General features: G+C 51.8%; 6 protein-coding genes across 6 annotated transcripts; 4 read left to right on the forward strand and 2 right to left on the reverse strand.

The window, feature by feature from the left end:
* Window positions 1-8: 8 nt before the first annotated feature.
* Window positions 9-3,227, reverse strand: AFUA_8G00962 (cytochrome P450). Its single transcript, XM_001481344.2, has 6 exons — window positions 2,232-3,227; window positions 1,654-2,144; window positions 1,457-1,601; window positions 1,075-1,407; window positions 685-1,018; window positions 9-636 (listed from the first exon to the last, which is right to left on the reverse strand). Exons 1-6 carry the CDS (start codon window positions 2,433-2,435, stop codon window positions 542-544), a joined length of 1,602 nt encoding a protein of 533 aa, XP_001481394.1. The 5' UTR covers window positions 2,436-3,227; the 3' UTR covers window positions 9-541.
* An 11-nt stretch (window positions 3,228-3,238) lies between these two features.
* AFUA_8G00980 (Zn(II)2Cys6 transcription factor) lies at window positions 3,239-7,406 on the forward strand. The gene is made up of 3 exons (XM_077805254.1): window positions 3,239-4,158; window positions 4,223-5,414; window positions 5,486-7,406. Exons 2-3 carry the CDS (start codon window positions 5,346-5,348, stop codon window positions 6,788-6,790), a joined length of 1,374 nt encoding a protein of 457 aa, XP_077661382.1. The 5' UTR covers window positions 3,239-4,158; window positions 4,223-5,345; the 3' UTR covers window positions 6,791-7,406.
* A 1,125-nt stretch (window positions 7,407-8,531) lies between these two features.
* Window positions 8,532-8,852, forward strand: AFUA_8G00990 (F-box protein; the record flags this gene model as incomplete). The annotated part of the gene is made up of 1 exon (XM_742014.1): window positions 8,532-8,852. One exon carries the CDS (start codon window positions 8,532-8,534, stop codon window positions 8,850-8,852), a length of 321 nt encoding a protein of 106 aa, XP_747107.1.
* A 54-nt stretch (window positions 8,853-8,906) lies between these two features.
* Window positions 8,907-9,683, forward strand: AFUA_8G01000 (ankyrin repeat domain-containing protein; the record flags this gene model as incomplete). Its single annotated transcript, XM_742013.1, has 1 exon — window positions 8,907-9,683. One exon carries the CDS (start codon window positions 8,907-8,909, stop codon window positions 9,681-9,683), a length of 777 nt encoding a protein of 258 aa, XP_747106.1.
* A 520-nt stretch (window positions 9,684-10,203) lies between these two features.
* Window positions 10,204-11,709, forward strand: AFUA_8G01010 (thermophilic desulfurizing enzyme family protein; the record flags this gene model as incomplete). The annotated part of the gene is made up of 3 exons (XM_742012.2): window positions 10,204-10,620; window positions 10,671-11,144; window positions 11,196-11,709. The coding sequence occupies exons 1-3, from the start codon at window positions 10,325-10,327 to the stop codon at window positions 11,707-11,709; spliced, it is 1,284 nt and encodes a 427-aa protein (XP_747105.1). The 5' UTR covers window positions 10,204-10,324.
* Window positions 11,710-11,762: 53 nt separating this feature from the next.
* Window positions 11,763-14,360, reverse strand: AFUA_8G01020 (HET domain-containing protein; the record flags this gene model as incomplete). Its single annotated transcript, XM_742011.2, has 2 exons — window positions 14,169-14,360; window positions 11,763-14,106 (listed from the first exon to the last, which is right to left on the reverse strand). The coding sequence occupies exon 2, from the start codon at window positions 13,818-13,820 to the stop codon at window positions 11,763-11,765; it is 2,058 nt and encodes a 685-aa protein (XP_747104.1). The 5' UTR covers window positions 13,821-14,106; window positions 14,169-14,360.
* Window positions 14,361-14,379: the final 19 nt, after the last annotated feature.

The following is a 14,379-nucleotide window of genomic DNA, read 5'->3' on the forward strand; positions in this document are numbered from 1 at the left end:
AATAATGATAAAGAAAAAATTGCTTGTATTGATGCCAGATTACATTAGCCGTAAACCGAACCTCTTGCGACAATATCAAAATGGCTCCTCTCCTAGGCCAGGGTGACCAACGTCATGGTATTCTTCTCAGAACAACAGATCGCGGTCTGCTAATAATAATGATGACAAGAATTCACAGAAACTGGGAACTCATCTTGGAATATTGACGGTGCTGGCGCGGTACCTTAAAGAGGATTCAAACCTCATTAAGACGATGATTAATTATGTCACTGTGGTGAGCGCCCAGGAAACGAAAGAACAGCCAGCAACTGAACTGGGGTAATATACAAGCTTTTGCCATGGCACTCCCAAGGCGGAAAATTGACAGAATCCACCCGAATCCCACAAAAGGCATAACATGACCAAAAGGAAATATTGGTGTCCAATTACACTTGGCTGGTATCCATCTATCGGAAAGACATCGCTATACAATATGACAAGAGAAAGGAAATATATACAGGGAACGGAGGCCGGCTACAAAAAGAGAGGAGCCGGAGAGATATTATGTCGAGAATTGATTGCAAACAGCGACAGGGTTCTTTTTGCGTCGAACAGTGATTTTAACTGACAGTGGCGGTAATTGGAAGCGACCCCATCCTGCTCCTGTTAGCTTCGCATCCTAAATAAAACTGCGGGAAGCCTTACGGTGGATTTTGGGACGGGCAGCAAAAGGCTTGATTTCGTATTTGAGGAGCATCTCGGCGATAAGCAGCTTGAAGATATGTGCGAAGAGCCAGCGGCCGGGACATTGGCGGCGGCCGTGGCCGAAGACGAGGTATGTGTCGCTGGTGTTGGTCATGAGGTTCTGGCGTCGTTCCTCGGGCGTGGCATTTTCCTTGTAGAAGCGGTAGGGGTTATATTCGTTGGGGTTAGGGTAGAGGTCGCTGTCGCGGTGGACGGCGTATTGGGGGATACCGATCTTGGTGCCGTAGGGGAGGAAGACACCATTGGGGAGGAAGGCGCCTTCGGGTGCGACGACCTGGAAATATCCCATTAGCCTGCGGCTTATTTATAGTGTGAAGCGGAATCAAATACCTTTCTGGTAGGCGAGAGGGCGTTGATGCCGTTAAAGCGAAGAGACTCTTTGATGGCACTTTCTAGCAGACTGGCCCGTTCCAGGTCGGCGGCAGACCATGACCCGTCCGAGTTGGCGGCGATCTGTTCGATTTCCGCTTGGAGCATATCCATGAGGCCCTCTTCGGTGGGATAGCTCAGAATGTCGAGAAGGGCGCTGGTGGCGGAGATGCCGCTTGTATGTACACCGGGGAAGTTGAGCATGAAGATTCGATAGGCTAGCCACATGGTCTCACGTTCGACAGGCCACTTGCTGCGGAGGCCAGCTTGGATAAGCAAGTCGAGGAGGCTCCCCTAGACGATGTCAGACATATCACAGAGGCGTCGGTTCTAAGGAACGTACGTTTGCCTTGAGTCTTTCTTGGAGAGACTGCGGGTCATCGGCCTCTTTCTGCTCCTTGATCTTGGCCTCGATTATAGGCTTCATACGCGCGTGGAACACTCGTTCTTGCCATCGGTTCACGAGTCCTACGATTGGACCGATTATTCTAATTGCCGTTAGAAGGATTCGGACCAACGTCGAAGGGCTGGAGGACATACGGGTGAACAAAGGAAGGAAAGGCCTTGATGACATTGGCCCCAAAGACAATGGCATTCGAGCAATTGGTCATGGCGCCGAGTAGAGTGGTATCATGACTACTGCCGGGCCCGATCGCCATCACATTGACCATCCGAGCCGCGACCTTCTCCATAAACGAGTACAGGGGAACCTCAACCCAGTTGTCCGTGTCCTCGCCCCAGAACTCCGAGAGGCAGGATCGCGCCTCCTCGGCCAGGGACTCGGCGACGGCTTTGGACTTGAGGGTCTCGGTTAGGTCCTTGCTGACCAACTTGACGAAGAAGTCATATCGTTCGGCGAAGGCAAGGGGCCAACTGGTGTACTTGAGCTGGAAAAAGTCGCTAATATGAGCTTTGAAGCTATATTCGGATTCCTTGGCGAAGAGAACGGCGTTACTGTGCTCTTTGGGGAGAATAACTTCATCGCCCTCATTGACACTAGGCATCACAAAGGGTTGCTGATTCTTGGAGTACTGCAGGGGAAGTCAGCAAGTCAATCAACCAATCATCCCGACCTGTGTGTACATCGAGTGCCAGAGCACGGCATGACATAAACCAACCTGTTGATATCCCTCTTGGATGAATCCGATGGGGTTGACGCCGAGGAAGCGCTCCGCAGCTCGGCCAAAGAAGCCCTTCTTGCTCAGGACCCATGGAATATTCTTGGGGACCGGCGAGGTCTCAAAAAGCTTGACAACAAGACACAGAAGCATGCACAGCACGCCTGTGGTGGATAAGGCGAAGGCACTGATGTTGAGCAGCATGGTTGCTGTCACATACCGGAAAAGGAAAATAAACGATAGTTCGGGTGGAAGATCTGTGAACGAATGTCGATCCCTGTCAAGGACGATCGTCCCCAGTTGGACGTGGGCCTGCGAGGGCTCAAATACCCCGAGTCAACTTCATCATCATCGTGTAGAGATCGGATGCCTGGTTAAATTATTGTGGATTGATTTTTGGTACAAACAACAAAAGAACGACCACGGAAGCGAAAGAAGGAGTGGATGGATGCTCTGATGGCGGGGATCCGAGCAGGGATAATTCATTCCCAGGAGAAGTAGATATTGTTCCTAGTTTAGGTGCCGTTGGCCTTGGCCCGGCTGCTGCGGACGAAACGACCCCAGCGTCCGAAGAGAATCTCAACGGGTAGACCAATCGGGACCAGAATCGTCGTCGTCCGGCTGGGTCTGTGAGTGATTAAATGGGTTCGAGACAGGTCGACGTTAACAATATTAGATCGAGTTTCAGTCGGGAACAAGCGAACCCATCCCCCGGCAACGCCACGTTACATGGCAGGCGACAACCTTAACAGTTCCCAGTACAGCTTGAGAGCTACGGAGTCTGCCCGTGGAACCGAACGGCCCATTCCTGCGCCGTATCTGGAGTTCAATTGATGGTCAATGCGTTCTCGGAGAATTGTTTCGTGATGTGGATTGTTTCGATAGAGACGCTGCAACACACCGGGATTACCTGCACGAACGGGATTGATATCCAGGTGTGCATAATGGAGGATTGGCATCCCTGTGATGATTACGAAGAACAGCGCAGGGGGGGGGGGGGGGGGGGAAGGGTTGGAATTCTCAGCATGGTACGGAGTACAGGTACATTATATGAAAAGGGTTTAGGGGGCAACAATTTTCATTTCCGCACGGCCGGTTTAGGGCAAGTTTAGAAGCACAATTGCTCAGAGCACATGCAAGGTCCAACCTAGGCTGATACTAGTGTCAAGAGGGCCTCGATAGTGCCCACTAGTCTGTCCTGGTCCCGTCCATGTGGTCCAACTTTTGAGTGAGGGTTTTGGTATGCTCCACTCGAGCAGTTCCCGCAACACCAATTATATCCTGTATTACCACAGGGGTGGCCAATGGGACTTGGCGCAGCAACCACGGCCCTGTTTGAATTCCAAGTTTGAAGCAATCTGCCTGAAAAAAGGGATGGCAAGAGGATACGATAGGCTGAGAAAACGCCAAGGAGAATGCCACAATGGCATCCTGGCTCCTGAGAACGAACGACTCGTCACTCATTAGAAAAAGGCTGAATTTATGCACACTGATGACTGCTTGTCCTCCTCCGCACATCTGAAGAAATCCTTAGGCCCTCCGTCAGTCAGCAGTCTATCAGAGACACTAAAACTTGGCCACGCGAGTGGGTTGAGGAACTTTCCGACAGTGGATGGATCTTAAAATTGTCATATTGATTAGTTGATTTTTATCTTTGAGAGACACTGATGTACTGTGGACAAAGTACAGCATGTGAGGAGCACTTGGACTTTGTACAGTGGCAGTGGGAAAGGGATACTACCTTCCTGATTAGACGGGCAAACTGACCGTCTTGGTTTTCGGAGAGGAGAAATGGCCCAAATAGGTAACTAGTCAATCCTACCGCAGGATGGGACTCGGCTCGTATTGATTAACCCACTCTCTTTGACTTTATCAAACTGCTGCGGACCAGTCCGTGTCGACTGTAAGTGTACTGACGTACTGCTATGTCAGTGCGCACCCATGTGAATTTGATTCATATGCAGAAGTCCTGACAGGCGAGCTTCTCCTAGCCCTCCAGCAATAACTTGCTTCGATCATACGACGTCTGAAAGAGCATATGGAACCGGACTCAGGCCTCCATTCCTGGATTTGAAGTCGAAATCAGGGTTTCTGACTGGCCATTGACGCATGCGCTGAGCAAAATCCCTCATGGCAAGTATCCATCCACAAGTCTCTCAGAATCACTCTCCTTCGTACTGTTCTTAGCTATTCATCTGGCCATGAAGGTGTCGTTTCATCCAGCACGTCTAATACAATAGTCTCCGTCGCTGCCTCCCAACGCTGACGTCGACGCGAGAGACCTCAGTCTTACCTTTCCCAAAGGAGCGCCAAAAGCCGAACTACTTCGTGGTCTTGCGAGACATTCTTCTGATCACTCCTCCGTCCAGAGTGCCTGGTGAAGGAAAGGCGTATTGGCCAATCAGCACCCTATTCTCGCCAAGAGCTTTATAATCCGCATTGGGATTGGTGTATCTGCGGGAACTGACCCTGTCGCCAATCATATCCAACTCCCTCAGACCTTGTCCCCAAAGATACCGGCCACCAGAGACAGATCCCCCTGTATACTTACTGTGCTGGGAAGTTGGTCCATTGCAGCCTCTCCCACAAGTGCATATTTGACCCGACCTACTCTGTCCAGAGTATTACAATCAATTGATTCAGCCGTAGCATTGCCCTCTGTGGGGCCCTTGGGGCCCTTGGCGTTATGCGCATCGCTGTTGTTCCCCCTTCGAGACCTTCCAGAGTGGGTTTGCCTTATTCCTTCTCCCCTAGAGAGATCAGCCCTGCCAAATCAGACGCCTGGTCGTCGTGGCCCTCGTCCACTCAATCTGATTCCTGGCGCAGACGCGAAATGGAAGCTATTTCACTTTCAGGAGATGATTTGCATCCTGGCAATCTGATCAATTATTATTGCATTGCATACCACTGCAGCCCCCGGTCCACGCGATGCTTTTGTTGGCCTGTTCTCCCCCAGTAGCTGCCCATTCCTCTCCGCAGGCCCTTTCCCTCTGGATACTTCACCTGCGCTTCGTCCTGAGTTGTAAGGCATGATCATCTTTAAGGTGGCTGCGGTGCCCGTTGAAAAGGCAGGCCGGGCTCTTTCAGGCCATTAGCCATTGGCACCCTCTTGCGATGCCTGTTCAGAGGCTACTCCGAAGGTCACCGCTCCAATGCACCCAATGTAGTGAGCGACAGATGCAGGTGTGTTCATGTCTCCAGGTCCCCATCACCTTGGCCCTATTTATGGCCGGCTGACCACTGCTGCGCTCTAGTGCTCAAAGACTCGCCCCCAGTGCGACGGATGCAGGCGTCATCGCCTGTCCTGTCGCTACGGTAATTCCGTTCCCTCGAAACAACTCCGCCCACCCTCTGGTGTTCGAGCTTCCGAAGCCACCCCGTCGAAGAAGGCAAAGCCTTCCTCTCCCACCGACGACTCGTCCTCATCCTCGTCCTCGTCCTCGTACTCTTCACCTTCCCCTCCCGCCCAACAGTATCCCCCTCCTGCCGCCAGCCCCTCCACATCCCAATCCCCCGAGTCCAATACCTCCGATGTTGATCAGGATGACAAGATCAGGGTCTTGGACGCTCCAGCTGGCAACCCGTCCGAGGACCTGAACGCTGAAGATCAGCGCCTCTTAGATAACTGGTGCAACTCCACGGAACAGTCCCTCGCGCACAGCAAAAGTAAGGACCGCCCATGGCAGGCCATCATCCGGCGCGAGGCATCCCGGCACCCTGCTTTGAGGCATAGCACGCTGGCCCTGTCCGCCATGGAACTCGCATCGACCAGTGAGGCTGGTACGCCGCAACGCCAGCGTCACTTGCAGGCGGCCGAAAGTCACTACACCCAAGCCACGGAGCAGCTCCCGAACATCCTAGACTCTCGTACAGCATCCGGGCCCAACGCAGCATTCTCCACTGCAAGTATTCTTTTCATGTGCGACCTCGCGTCCTCTGCGCTGGCCGGAGAGGGCTCCAAGTCCGTTTTCCCGTCGCCCGACAACCAGACCCCCGCCTCTCAGGAGAGTCCCGACCCGTCACCTTCCGCCTGTCCTTCCCTGCAGAAGCTCCTCGACCTCTTCGACACCATCCGGGCCTTACTGCCTTGTGCCGAAACCCTAAACAAAGTGGAAACCGGCGCCCTCAAAGACCTTTTCACCCAGGGAGACCCCTACCACCAACTGCCCAGCACCTACACCCTCACCATCCTCTCCATGAAGAACCTGAACGCGCTCAGCGCGCGAAGCGACCCCGCGCACGAGACGGCCGTCTATAACGACACCATCGCACACCTGGACAACTCGCTCGAAATGCTCACCAAGGGCGGCGATCCGACGACCATCGCCCTGCGCTGGATGTTTCGCATCCCCAGTCGCTATCTGGATCTCGTCCGGGAGAAACAACCCCTGGCGCTCATCATCTTCGCCCATTACTGTGCGGTGTTGCACCACCTGCGCGACCGCTGGTGGATGGGCGACTTGGGGGCGCGGTTGTTGAAGGAGATCTGTCGGCTTCTTGGGTCGGCGCGAATGGGCTCGATTCTATGGGCCACGGATATCGTAGGCATCCAGACGTAATATAGCATGTGCGGTGTCCCATTCATGAGCGATATTGTTTGCGATATGACTTGTTTGCATGTCGGATTCATCAGTCGGTTGTCGATGATACCCAGTACCAAAAAACAAAATGCATCTTTCCTTTTTCTGGTCGTCTTTGGTAAACTGTGCTAGGCAATTAGTCATTTGCCTTGCAAACGCAATCTGATCCTTTGCCAGAGATAGTTCTGTCGTTTGACTGGAAAAGGCCGTACTTGAGGGTAGAAACGAACGGCCTTGTGGAATATATGATATAAGACCACCCATACATTTATTCAGAAACAAGTCCAAGTGAGTGTATTGTAGTTACTTCAAGGAGGATTGATGTAAAGGTATTGTCTCAATAACGATGCGGTAGAGACCATGACTGACTTGGTGCTGTGTAAATGTATGTCACTCTATTTCCCTCATGGTGGGTATACTATATTATGATCCTCTGCGAATCACCTCGACGGCGCTTCATTAATTACAATAGTTTCGATCTCCCTTTCCCTGGGCGACAACGGTAATATTGTAACTGTGGCAAGTCCTTTGATAGTGCTCATGACCTGCTTGATTTTGTAAGCCTGGCACTCTTGCGTCGTAGCTGGAAGTCAACATGTTCTGATATGCTATGCCCCTTTGCAGTCGATTCCTGAATTGTTCTTAAGAGCCACTGTTCCGCTAGCTAAACGTACTTTATCCTCAACACATTGCACAACTTCCCCGCCCAAGACGAAAGAGGAGGCTCCTTTCAATGTCAGACATGAGGTTCCGATTCTAGAAAGCATTACATCGTCATGTCAAGCGGTGACCTACTGGACGGACTATCACGACAGAGCAGTAGCCGGTATAACCACCACCCCCATATGGAAGGAGTCCAACCGCCTCTCTCCTGACCAGAATGGAGTAGCATTGGAGAAACTCCGACGGTCCTGACAAGAGAAAGGACTTACGAAAGAGATGCAGGGCCGGAACACGGCCGAGAGCCCCATTCAGGAAGTCTTTCTACAATGGCAATAGCCAATCTGAAGTCGATCTATGGTTCTTGATGGCTCAGCGTGAGTCGTTTCGAATCGTACGTGCTCAGGGATTTATGGAGCATTAGCATGAATGCGACCATCCTTATAACTACATCGTTGCTGATTTGTAGTTGAGCCATCCTTAATACTAGTATTCGTCTCCTGGAGAATGTATTCAATCGGAGACGAAAGGCTATCCCTAGTAAGATGCTTGTTTAACTCCTGAACGGTAAGTAGATATGGCCTTTTGCTACTAAGCACAGCCTCTGCGATGATAACCCAAGATCTAGCTACTTAGATTTGGCATGAAATGAAGCTGAAGTTAGCAGTGAACACGCAATCAGGCCAGATAAAGAAGTGCATGAAGTTCAAATAATTCTTCATTATGTCTCACCTACATGGATTGAATTCTCTATGAGCTAACAGACACAACTCTCAGATTATTTGCCTAACATCCTTAGCTTCTCATCTTCTCATCCTAATGAAGCTTTTTACACTCCTCATCATCCTACTACATTGCCTAGTCTCATCCATAAGATCACCTCTTCCTCACAGGCCTCAAACCACGCTGAAAGGGCGATAACCCCAGCAAGCCCAGACCATCCGTCTGTCTTCTTTGGCATAGCTGGATCTTTAACATAAGGCTACTGCAGCAGTTTGCAATCTCTCATCTCTGGCTTCTCATCACCCATCTCATTGCTACCTTCGAGCCAGCAACCAATATGAACCTTCTTGATCTACCCACCGAGGTGCTCGTCATGATAGCAGAGGCCCTTCAAACCGCCCATGACATCAATACTCTTGCACGGACAAGCCGTACTCTCTACTCCTGTATCAACTACGTCCTCTACCAGTCTGATGTGCAGAATGGAAACGGAAAAGCTCTGATCTGGGCCGCACGACGCAACAAGCCAGCAACCGCGCAGAAATCCCTCCAGGCAGGCGTTAAAAAATTGAAAAAAATGGCATCGCCAGCCCCTGATGCTCTCGTTAAAGGGCGGCCCCGAAGCCATGATGCGGTTGTTATTGGACGAAGGTGTTGATCCGGACGAGATAAACTTTTCGAAGGCTCTCGCATGGAAACGACCACGTTATACATGGCGGCTGGCCGTGGCCATGATGCTATTGTCAAGCTATTGATCGAAAAAGGCGCGAGTGTTAACCTGAAAAAGGCCCCTGGATACCCTTTGGTGATTGCTGCGTCCAACAACAGGAAAGCTGTGGTCAAAGTTCTACTTGAAAAAGGTGCGGATTCTAACGCCCGGCGAGATGATAGCACAACATCTCTCCACATTGCAGTGATGAGGGGGTGCAGTGATATCGTCAGCATGCTTCTGAATAAGGGTGCCGACACAGATCTGGGCGATAACACAGGCACTACTCCACTTCATACAGCAGTATGGAAAAAACACTGCAAAATCACCCAGCTCTTACTAGAAAGAGGAGCAGCCGTGGGCTCCCGAGACTCTTATGGACGCACTGCGCTGGACATAGCCATGACACACGGCTCTCAGCGATCGCTGTCTCTGTGTCTGAAGCATGCGAAAATAAATGCTCAGGATTGCCAGCCGCTGCATCCTGCCATATCTCTGAACAAGACCGCTGTTGTCAGATGGCTTCTCGAAAATGGTGCCGACATCAACCGCAAAGATTCAAGAGGCCAAACTCCTCTGCTCTATGCTATGCTGGAGGCACATGACCATCTCGTCGAACTTCTGTTGCTTTACGATGTGGACCCCGACGCCGAAAGATACGACGGGCTGACACCGTTGAAGTTAGCCAGTGAAATAAACCGGGAAGATTGGGCGCAAAAACTGAGGGCGAAGCGTGATAAACACAAGTACCGCAGTCATAGTCTCCATTCGACTTCCTGATATTGAAGTTGATCGTCCCCTGGATAAGAACAAAGCGGGAGACGGACGATTCGCTGTGGACTGGAACAAGTATTCAACTATCGGACTCACAGTTGTCTGTCTCTGGACGTTTCTCAAGAACCACATCATGGTATAATAGTTATGTGCCGGGGGAAGGGAATTTTGTGGATTGCCCACATAGTCAACTGCCCGTCGTAGTCAGAAAGATATCAGCTATTTCCTAGCTAACTACTACCATTATATTTGTATCTAAAGCACGCTAGCAATTAGCTGAATTAAACTCATCTTCAAGTCAATCGCAGCTTTCCAAAGATGATGCAGTTGGTTCTGCACTGATATCTTGGAGTCCGGTAGACTGCGAACTGGCCCTATATCTGTAAACAATGCGGGGGATAACGGCATTTTTAGCTTATTTGACGAATTGCTTCCTAAACCGAATGAGATTCTTTAGTTTGAATGTTGTACATCGCAGTCCTGCATGACACCATGATCTGCTGAAAAGCACGCCATACCTAAGGTTTTCCCGCAATCAGACAGCATGCTTGAGACATAAATACGCACATAGTATCCTCCCTCCTCCTAGCTGTGTAATCCAAGTCCAACATCATCTAACAGAAATAATTTGATCGAACTTCCCACAAATGGCGCAAGCAAACGTCCCAGCAACAGACCCCGCAGTGTACGACGCCTACAAGGAGAAATGGGCTGCTCCCCCCGACTCCGCAGACGCATGGCTCGCACGGGCGCGTGAAGTGGCAGAAGTTCTGGCCCAGGACGCAGCTCAAAGAGACCAAGACAACAAGTCTCCTCGCGCAGAGGTCGCCTTACTGAAACATTCCGGTCTGTTGAAGCTTCTCGGGCCGAAGAAGTACGGAGGCGGAGAACAGCCGTGGCGGGTAGGGTACAAGGCGATCCGCGAAGTAGCCAAGGGTGACGGGTGCGTATTGACAGCCCACATGCAGACAGTAAAGCTAAATTGCAATTCAGGTCCATTGGCATGCTCCTTGGGTATCATCTCCTCTGGTCGACTACAGCCAATGTGGTCGGCACCGCCGAACAAGCCGATCGTCTGCAGAAACTGATTATCACGAACAACCTCTTCGTCGGAGGAGCAGTCAACCCTCGCGACAATGACTTGCAGATCACGGCGGATGGCGACTCGATCGTCTTCAACGGATTCAAGCATTTCAATACAGGTGGTGTGGTTTCCGATCTCACGGTCCTGGAAGGCGTGCTGGACGGAACACAGGACCATATATTCGCTGTTGTGGAAACCAACCAACCAGGAATTCAATTCGCGTACAACTGGAAGAATATTGGTTTGCGGTTGACCGAGTCCGGAAGCGTGAAGATCGAAAATGTTCGTGCATCTTGGACGGATGCACTGGGATGGGACGCAACAACCAAACGACCTCTGGCAGAGATTCTCACCATCCCTTTTGCCTCGTTGTTTCTGCCTACGTAAGTGCCATAGGACTCCTGCTTCCCCACAGTCCGTACTGACCATACTAGGATTCAGCTGGTGTTCAGCAATTTCTACCTCGGCATCGCCATCGGCGCCCTTGAATTCGCAGCCAAGTACACCACCACGTCCACACGCGCCTGGCCCTATGGCGGGGACAACAAAGAGAGAGCCACCGATGAGTTCTACATTCTCGAGCGATACGGGAACTTCTTTGCACACCTCCGTGCTGTGGAAGCACTGGCCGACAAAGCCGGCGATCGACTCTCGGAGCTGTACGAGCGCCATTCAGGCGATCGGTTGAAGGTGACAGCGGAGGAACGAGGGGAGGTGGCTGAATGGGTCGCCAGTGTGAAGGTGGTCACTACGGATGTCGGACTCCGAGTCACGTCTGGTATATTCGAGGTGACTGGCGCTCGAGCAACGTCGCTGAAGGTGGGACTGGACCGGTTCTGGCGGGATATCAGGACGCACACTTTGCATGACCCTGTGGCATACAAGAATCGGGAGCTCGGCAGATATGTGCTGCTGCATGAGTACCCGGAGCCTACGTGGTATACTTAAACCCTAGGACTCGGCCTTTGAGTTCAAGCAATGGGAGTATGCTGGATGTCGATCTATGCTAGTCTGAATGTCTCAACCCTGAACGGGGTGGATGAGGATCTGACCATCTGGACCTGCTCTCCCTGTATGATCGAATCATGATGAAGATAGGTGTCTCCGATGAGTAACCACTCTCTTCCCCACGGTCGTAATATAAACGGTAGACTTCCCCCAAAGAGTACAACTACTTGATCCCCCGGCTGCATCAACTGCGGACCAAGACCGACAAGCCCTGATCTCGTTCTATACATTCGCCTGTTTCGCGAATAGACCCAAAGAAAATGTCTATATGCAATGCTATCACCAGGGAGGTCCGCAAATTGACCCTCTGGGACTAGATCGGGGTAGTGTAAGCCCTGTGCAGGGGGGTATGCTTGTAGCCACGCCAAGATGTTACTCTTTACCTGCCTCCTCAAGGCGGGCCACGCGGCAGACCTTGAGTCTTGCCAGGCGGCCTGCTGGTTGAGGAACATGCCAATCACCCCCAGTATGCCGGCACTGATCGTTTGCAAGAAAGCAACATCGAGAGCCTCGCCTGACCCCGTGTACTGAAAGCCGGGCCGCGGAAACAAGGGGAAGTCGAAGAGCTGCGACCATATCGCTTCGATTGGCGGCGTTTCTGTGTACTTGTAGTGAATCCGATCGCTCACAGCGTCAACCAGATCAACACGATACCCGTCCAGCTGGAGGATATCTGGTTCGACTGAGCGGCCATTGAGGGGCGAATCGTGAAGCTCCGCGAAATACCGATAGTGGCCATACATTGGAATACCCGCGAGACACAACCCCGGTGGTAAGAGAGACACCGAGCGTTCTTCATGCAGCTTGGGAACCCAGGACGGCCAATTGTCCTGGAACGGATGCGTGGTATGTTGTACGAGCGATAAGATGTCGAGCTTTCGTGGCTGCAGGCGCACGCTGAACCTTGTAAAGTCTCTGTAGACTTCTCGCACCGGCTTGGAGTAGTTGGGTCTCAGGGCTGCTGGCCTGAGGAAGTTGATCTCCGGCCCGAGAGAGTTCACCTTGTCCGAGAGCCATATCATGCCGCGCCGAAGGAGCGACAATGCCCTCGAGTCCTGTGCACCTTCGACCTGGGTCAGTGCCAGAGCAGGCTGCAATCCTTCGTCCGAGATTCCAAGCAGAGCAAAGATCCGATCGCGCGGGTCGGTGCATTTGAAGTTGCGGATCGCGGCCAGTAAAGTGAACATCTTGCCGATAGATCCCTCCACGGATTGCTGTTTCCGCGACACCAAGATCTTCCGCCTGCCAAGGACAAACGTGCTCCAGAAAGACACCGTACCATCGGGATACTCCAGGCCCTGAGCATCCAGGATAACCCCGCGGAAGTTACAGACATAGGTCTGCAGCGAGAGCAAATCAAAAAACTCCATCTCGTGCTGACCGCATTTGGCGATGCAGCGTTGCGAGGCGACGACCTCCTGGATACACCACACGCGCTCAAAGTACGGCCCTGTGAAAAGACGAGCCAGGGCGTCCGTCGCCCGTGGCTCTGCCGCCATCGACGCGAACATGATCCCGTCCGCTTCATTCTTCATCGAAAAGAGGGCCCGCCCATCGGGAGCACTTGCCGCGGTTTCGTTCATATCCTTCTGCAACTCGGACATTCTCCTCGCAAAATCGAACGCTTCGGCCGTTTCCGGCATACCGGGGCCCAGCCATGCAATAACGGCGACTGCATGCTTATATACAAGCCGCATGTAACCTACCTGACGCTCTCGCTCCCGCGGATCCTCTTGATTGATGCAGATTGCATCGACCCAGAGCCGGCGGTGAGCATGAGGCAGACGAAGGTGGCGAAGCGCGATGTCCAGGTTTCGGGTTATGCTGAGTTGGCCATTACCGCAGTAGAGGGGCGCAGGCGCCCGCTCGCTGCCCCATACATAGGACAGGGCTTCCGGCGGCCATGGATAATGTTCAATATCAACAATATCGAGAGTACAGTATAGTGGATCGTGCTCTGCGCCAGGATAGAGAGTCAAAATCCGCGTGAATGCGGGGCTCTGGCCGAGTTCGTCGACGGGAGGCAGGGGTATATATTGGTACCGGGCCATCTTGCGGTCAAAATAAGAATGCCCTCCAGAGTGAAAAAGGAAGAAATCAAAAGTTTGTCAGAGAGAATGTGGGGTTGAGGCTGTGGAGGCTAAGATTGATCGGCTGATTCAATACGAGATCGCCCGGCCATCACAGCACGGTGCTTTGCCTATTGGTCGAAGAAGACAAGTAGCAGGATTCATAGCGACAGCGAAAGAAAACAGGAGAAAGGTTGAAATGCCCTGATACAAGTTGGTTCTGGAGAGCAATCAGGCGCTGTCGCGGAGACATCAAAACGGACTAGATCTGATCAATGGTTAGCAGCGAGATACATTGTTTCGGCTCAGCTCATATACGTAGTTTCATACTTGTTTATTGTAGACCCTAACTGCCTATTCCTGAGGCCAGATCAAACTGGCCTTGATTCGAATTGTAATGCTTGCTTCCACTTGCTCTCGGGATGCGATTCGGTTGAAGATTTCATTGAATGTAGTATATGTGTTAGCGGCGAATGGATAGAAACAGCGTCCGAATAGCATTAATTTATGCAATCTCTTGCCTGCATGTCTCTGGTGAACA

This window comes from Aspergillus fumigatus, chromosome 8, assembly GCF_000002655.1.
Source record: "Aspergillus fumigatus Af293 chromosome 8, whole genome shotgun sequence".
NCBI classification, from domain to species: Eukaryota; Fungi; Ascomycota; class Eurotiomycetes; order Eurotiales; family Aspergillaceae; genus Aspergillus; species Aspergillus fumigatus.

Excerpts from the sequence above, each read along its gene's own strand:
- AFUA_8G00980 (XM_077805254.1), top strand. The coding sequence starts at position 5,346 with ATGCCTGTTCAGAGGCTACTCCGAAGGTCACCGCTCCAATGCACCCAA. Across the intron at positions 5,415-5,485 it reads GTAGTGAGCGACAGATGCAG|TGCTCAAAGACTCGCCCCCA; the intron begins GTGTGTTCATGT and ends GCTGCGCTCTAG.
- AFUA_8G00962 (XM_001481344.2), bottom strand. The coding sequence starts at position 2,435 with ATGCTGCTCAACATCAGTGCCTTCGCCTTATCCACCACAGGCGTGCTG. Across the intron at positions 2,145-2,231 it reads TCCAAGAGGGATATCAACAG|TACTCCAAGAATCAGCAACC; the intron begins GTTGGTTTATGT and ends CTTCCCCTGCAG. Across the intron at positions 637-684 it reads TGCCCGTCCCAAAATCCACC|GATGGGGTCGCTTCCAATTA; the intron begins GTAAGGCTTCCC and ends TAACAGGAGCAG.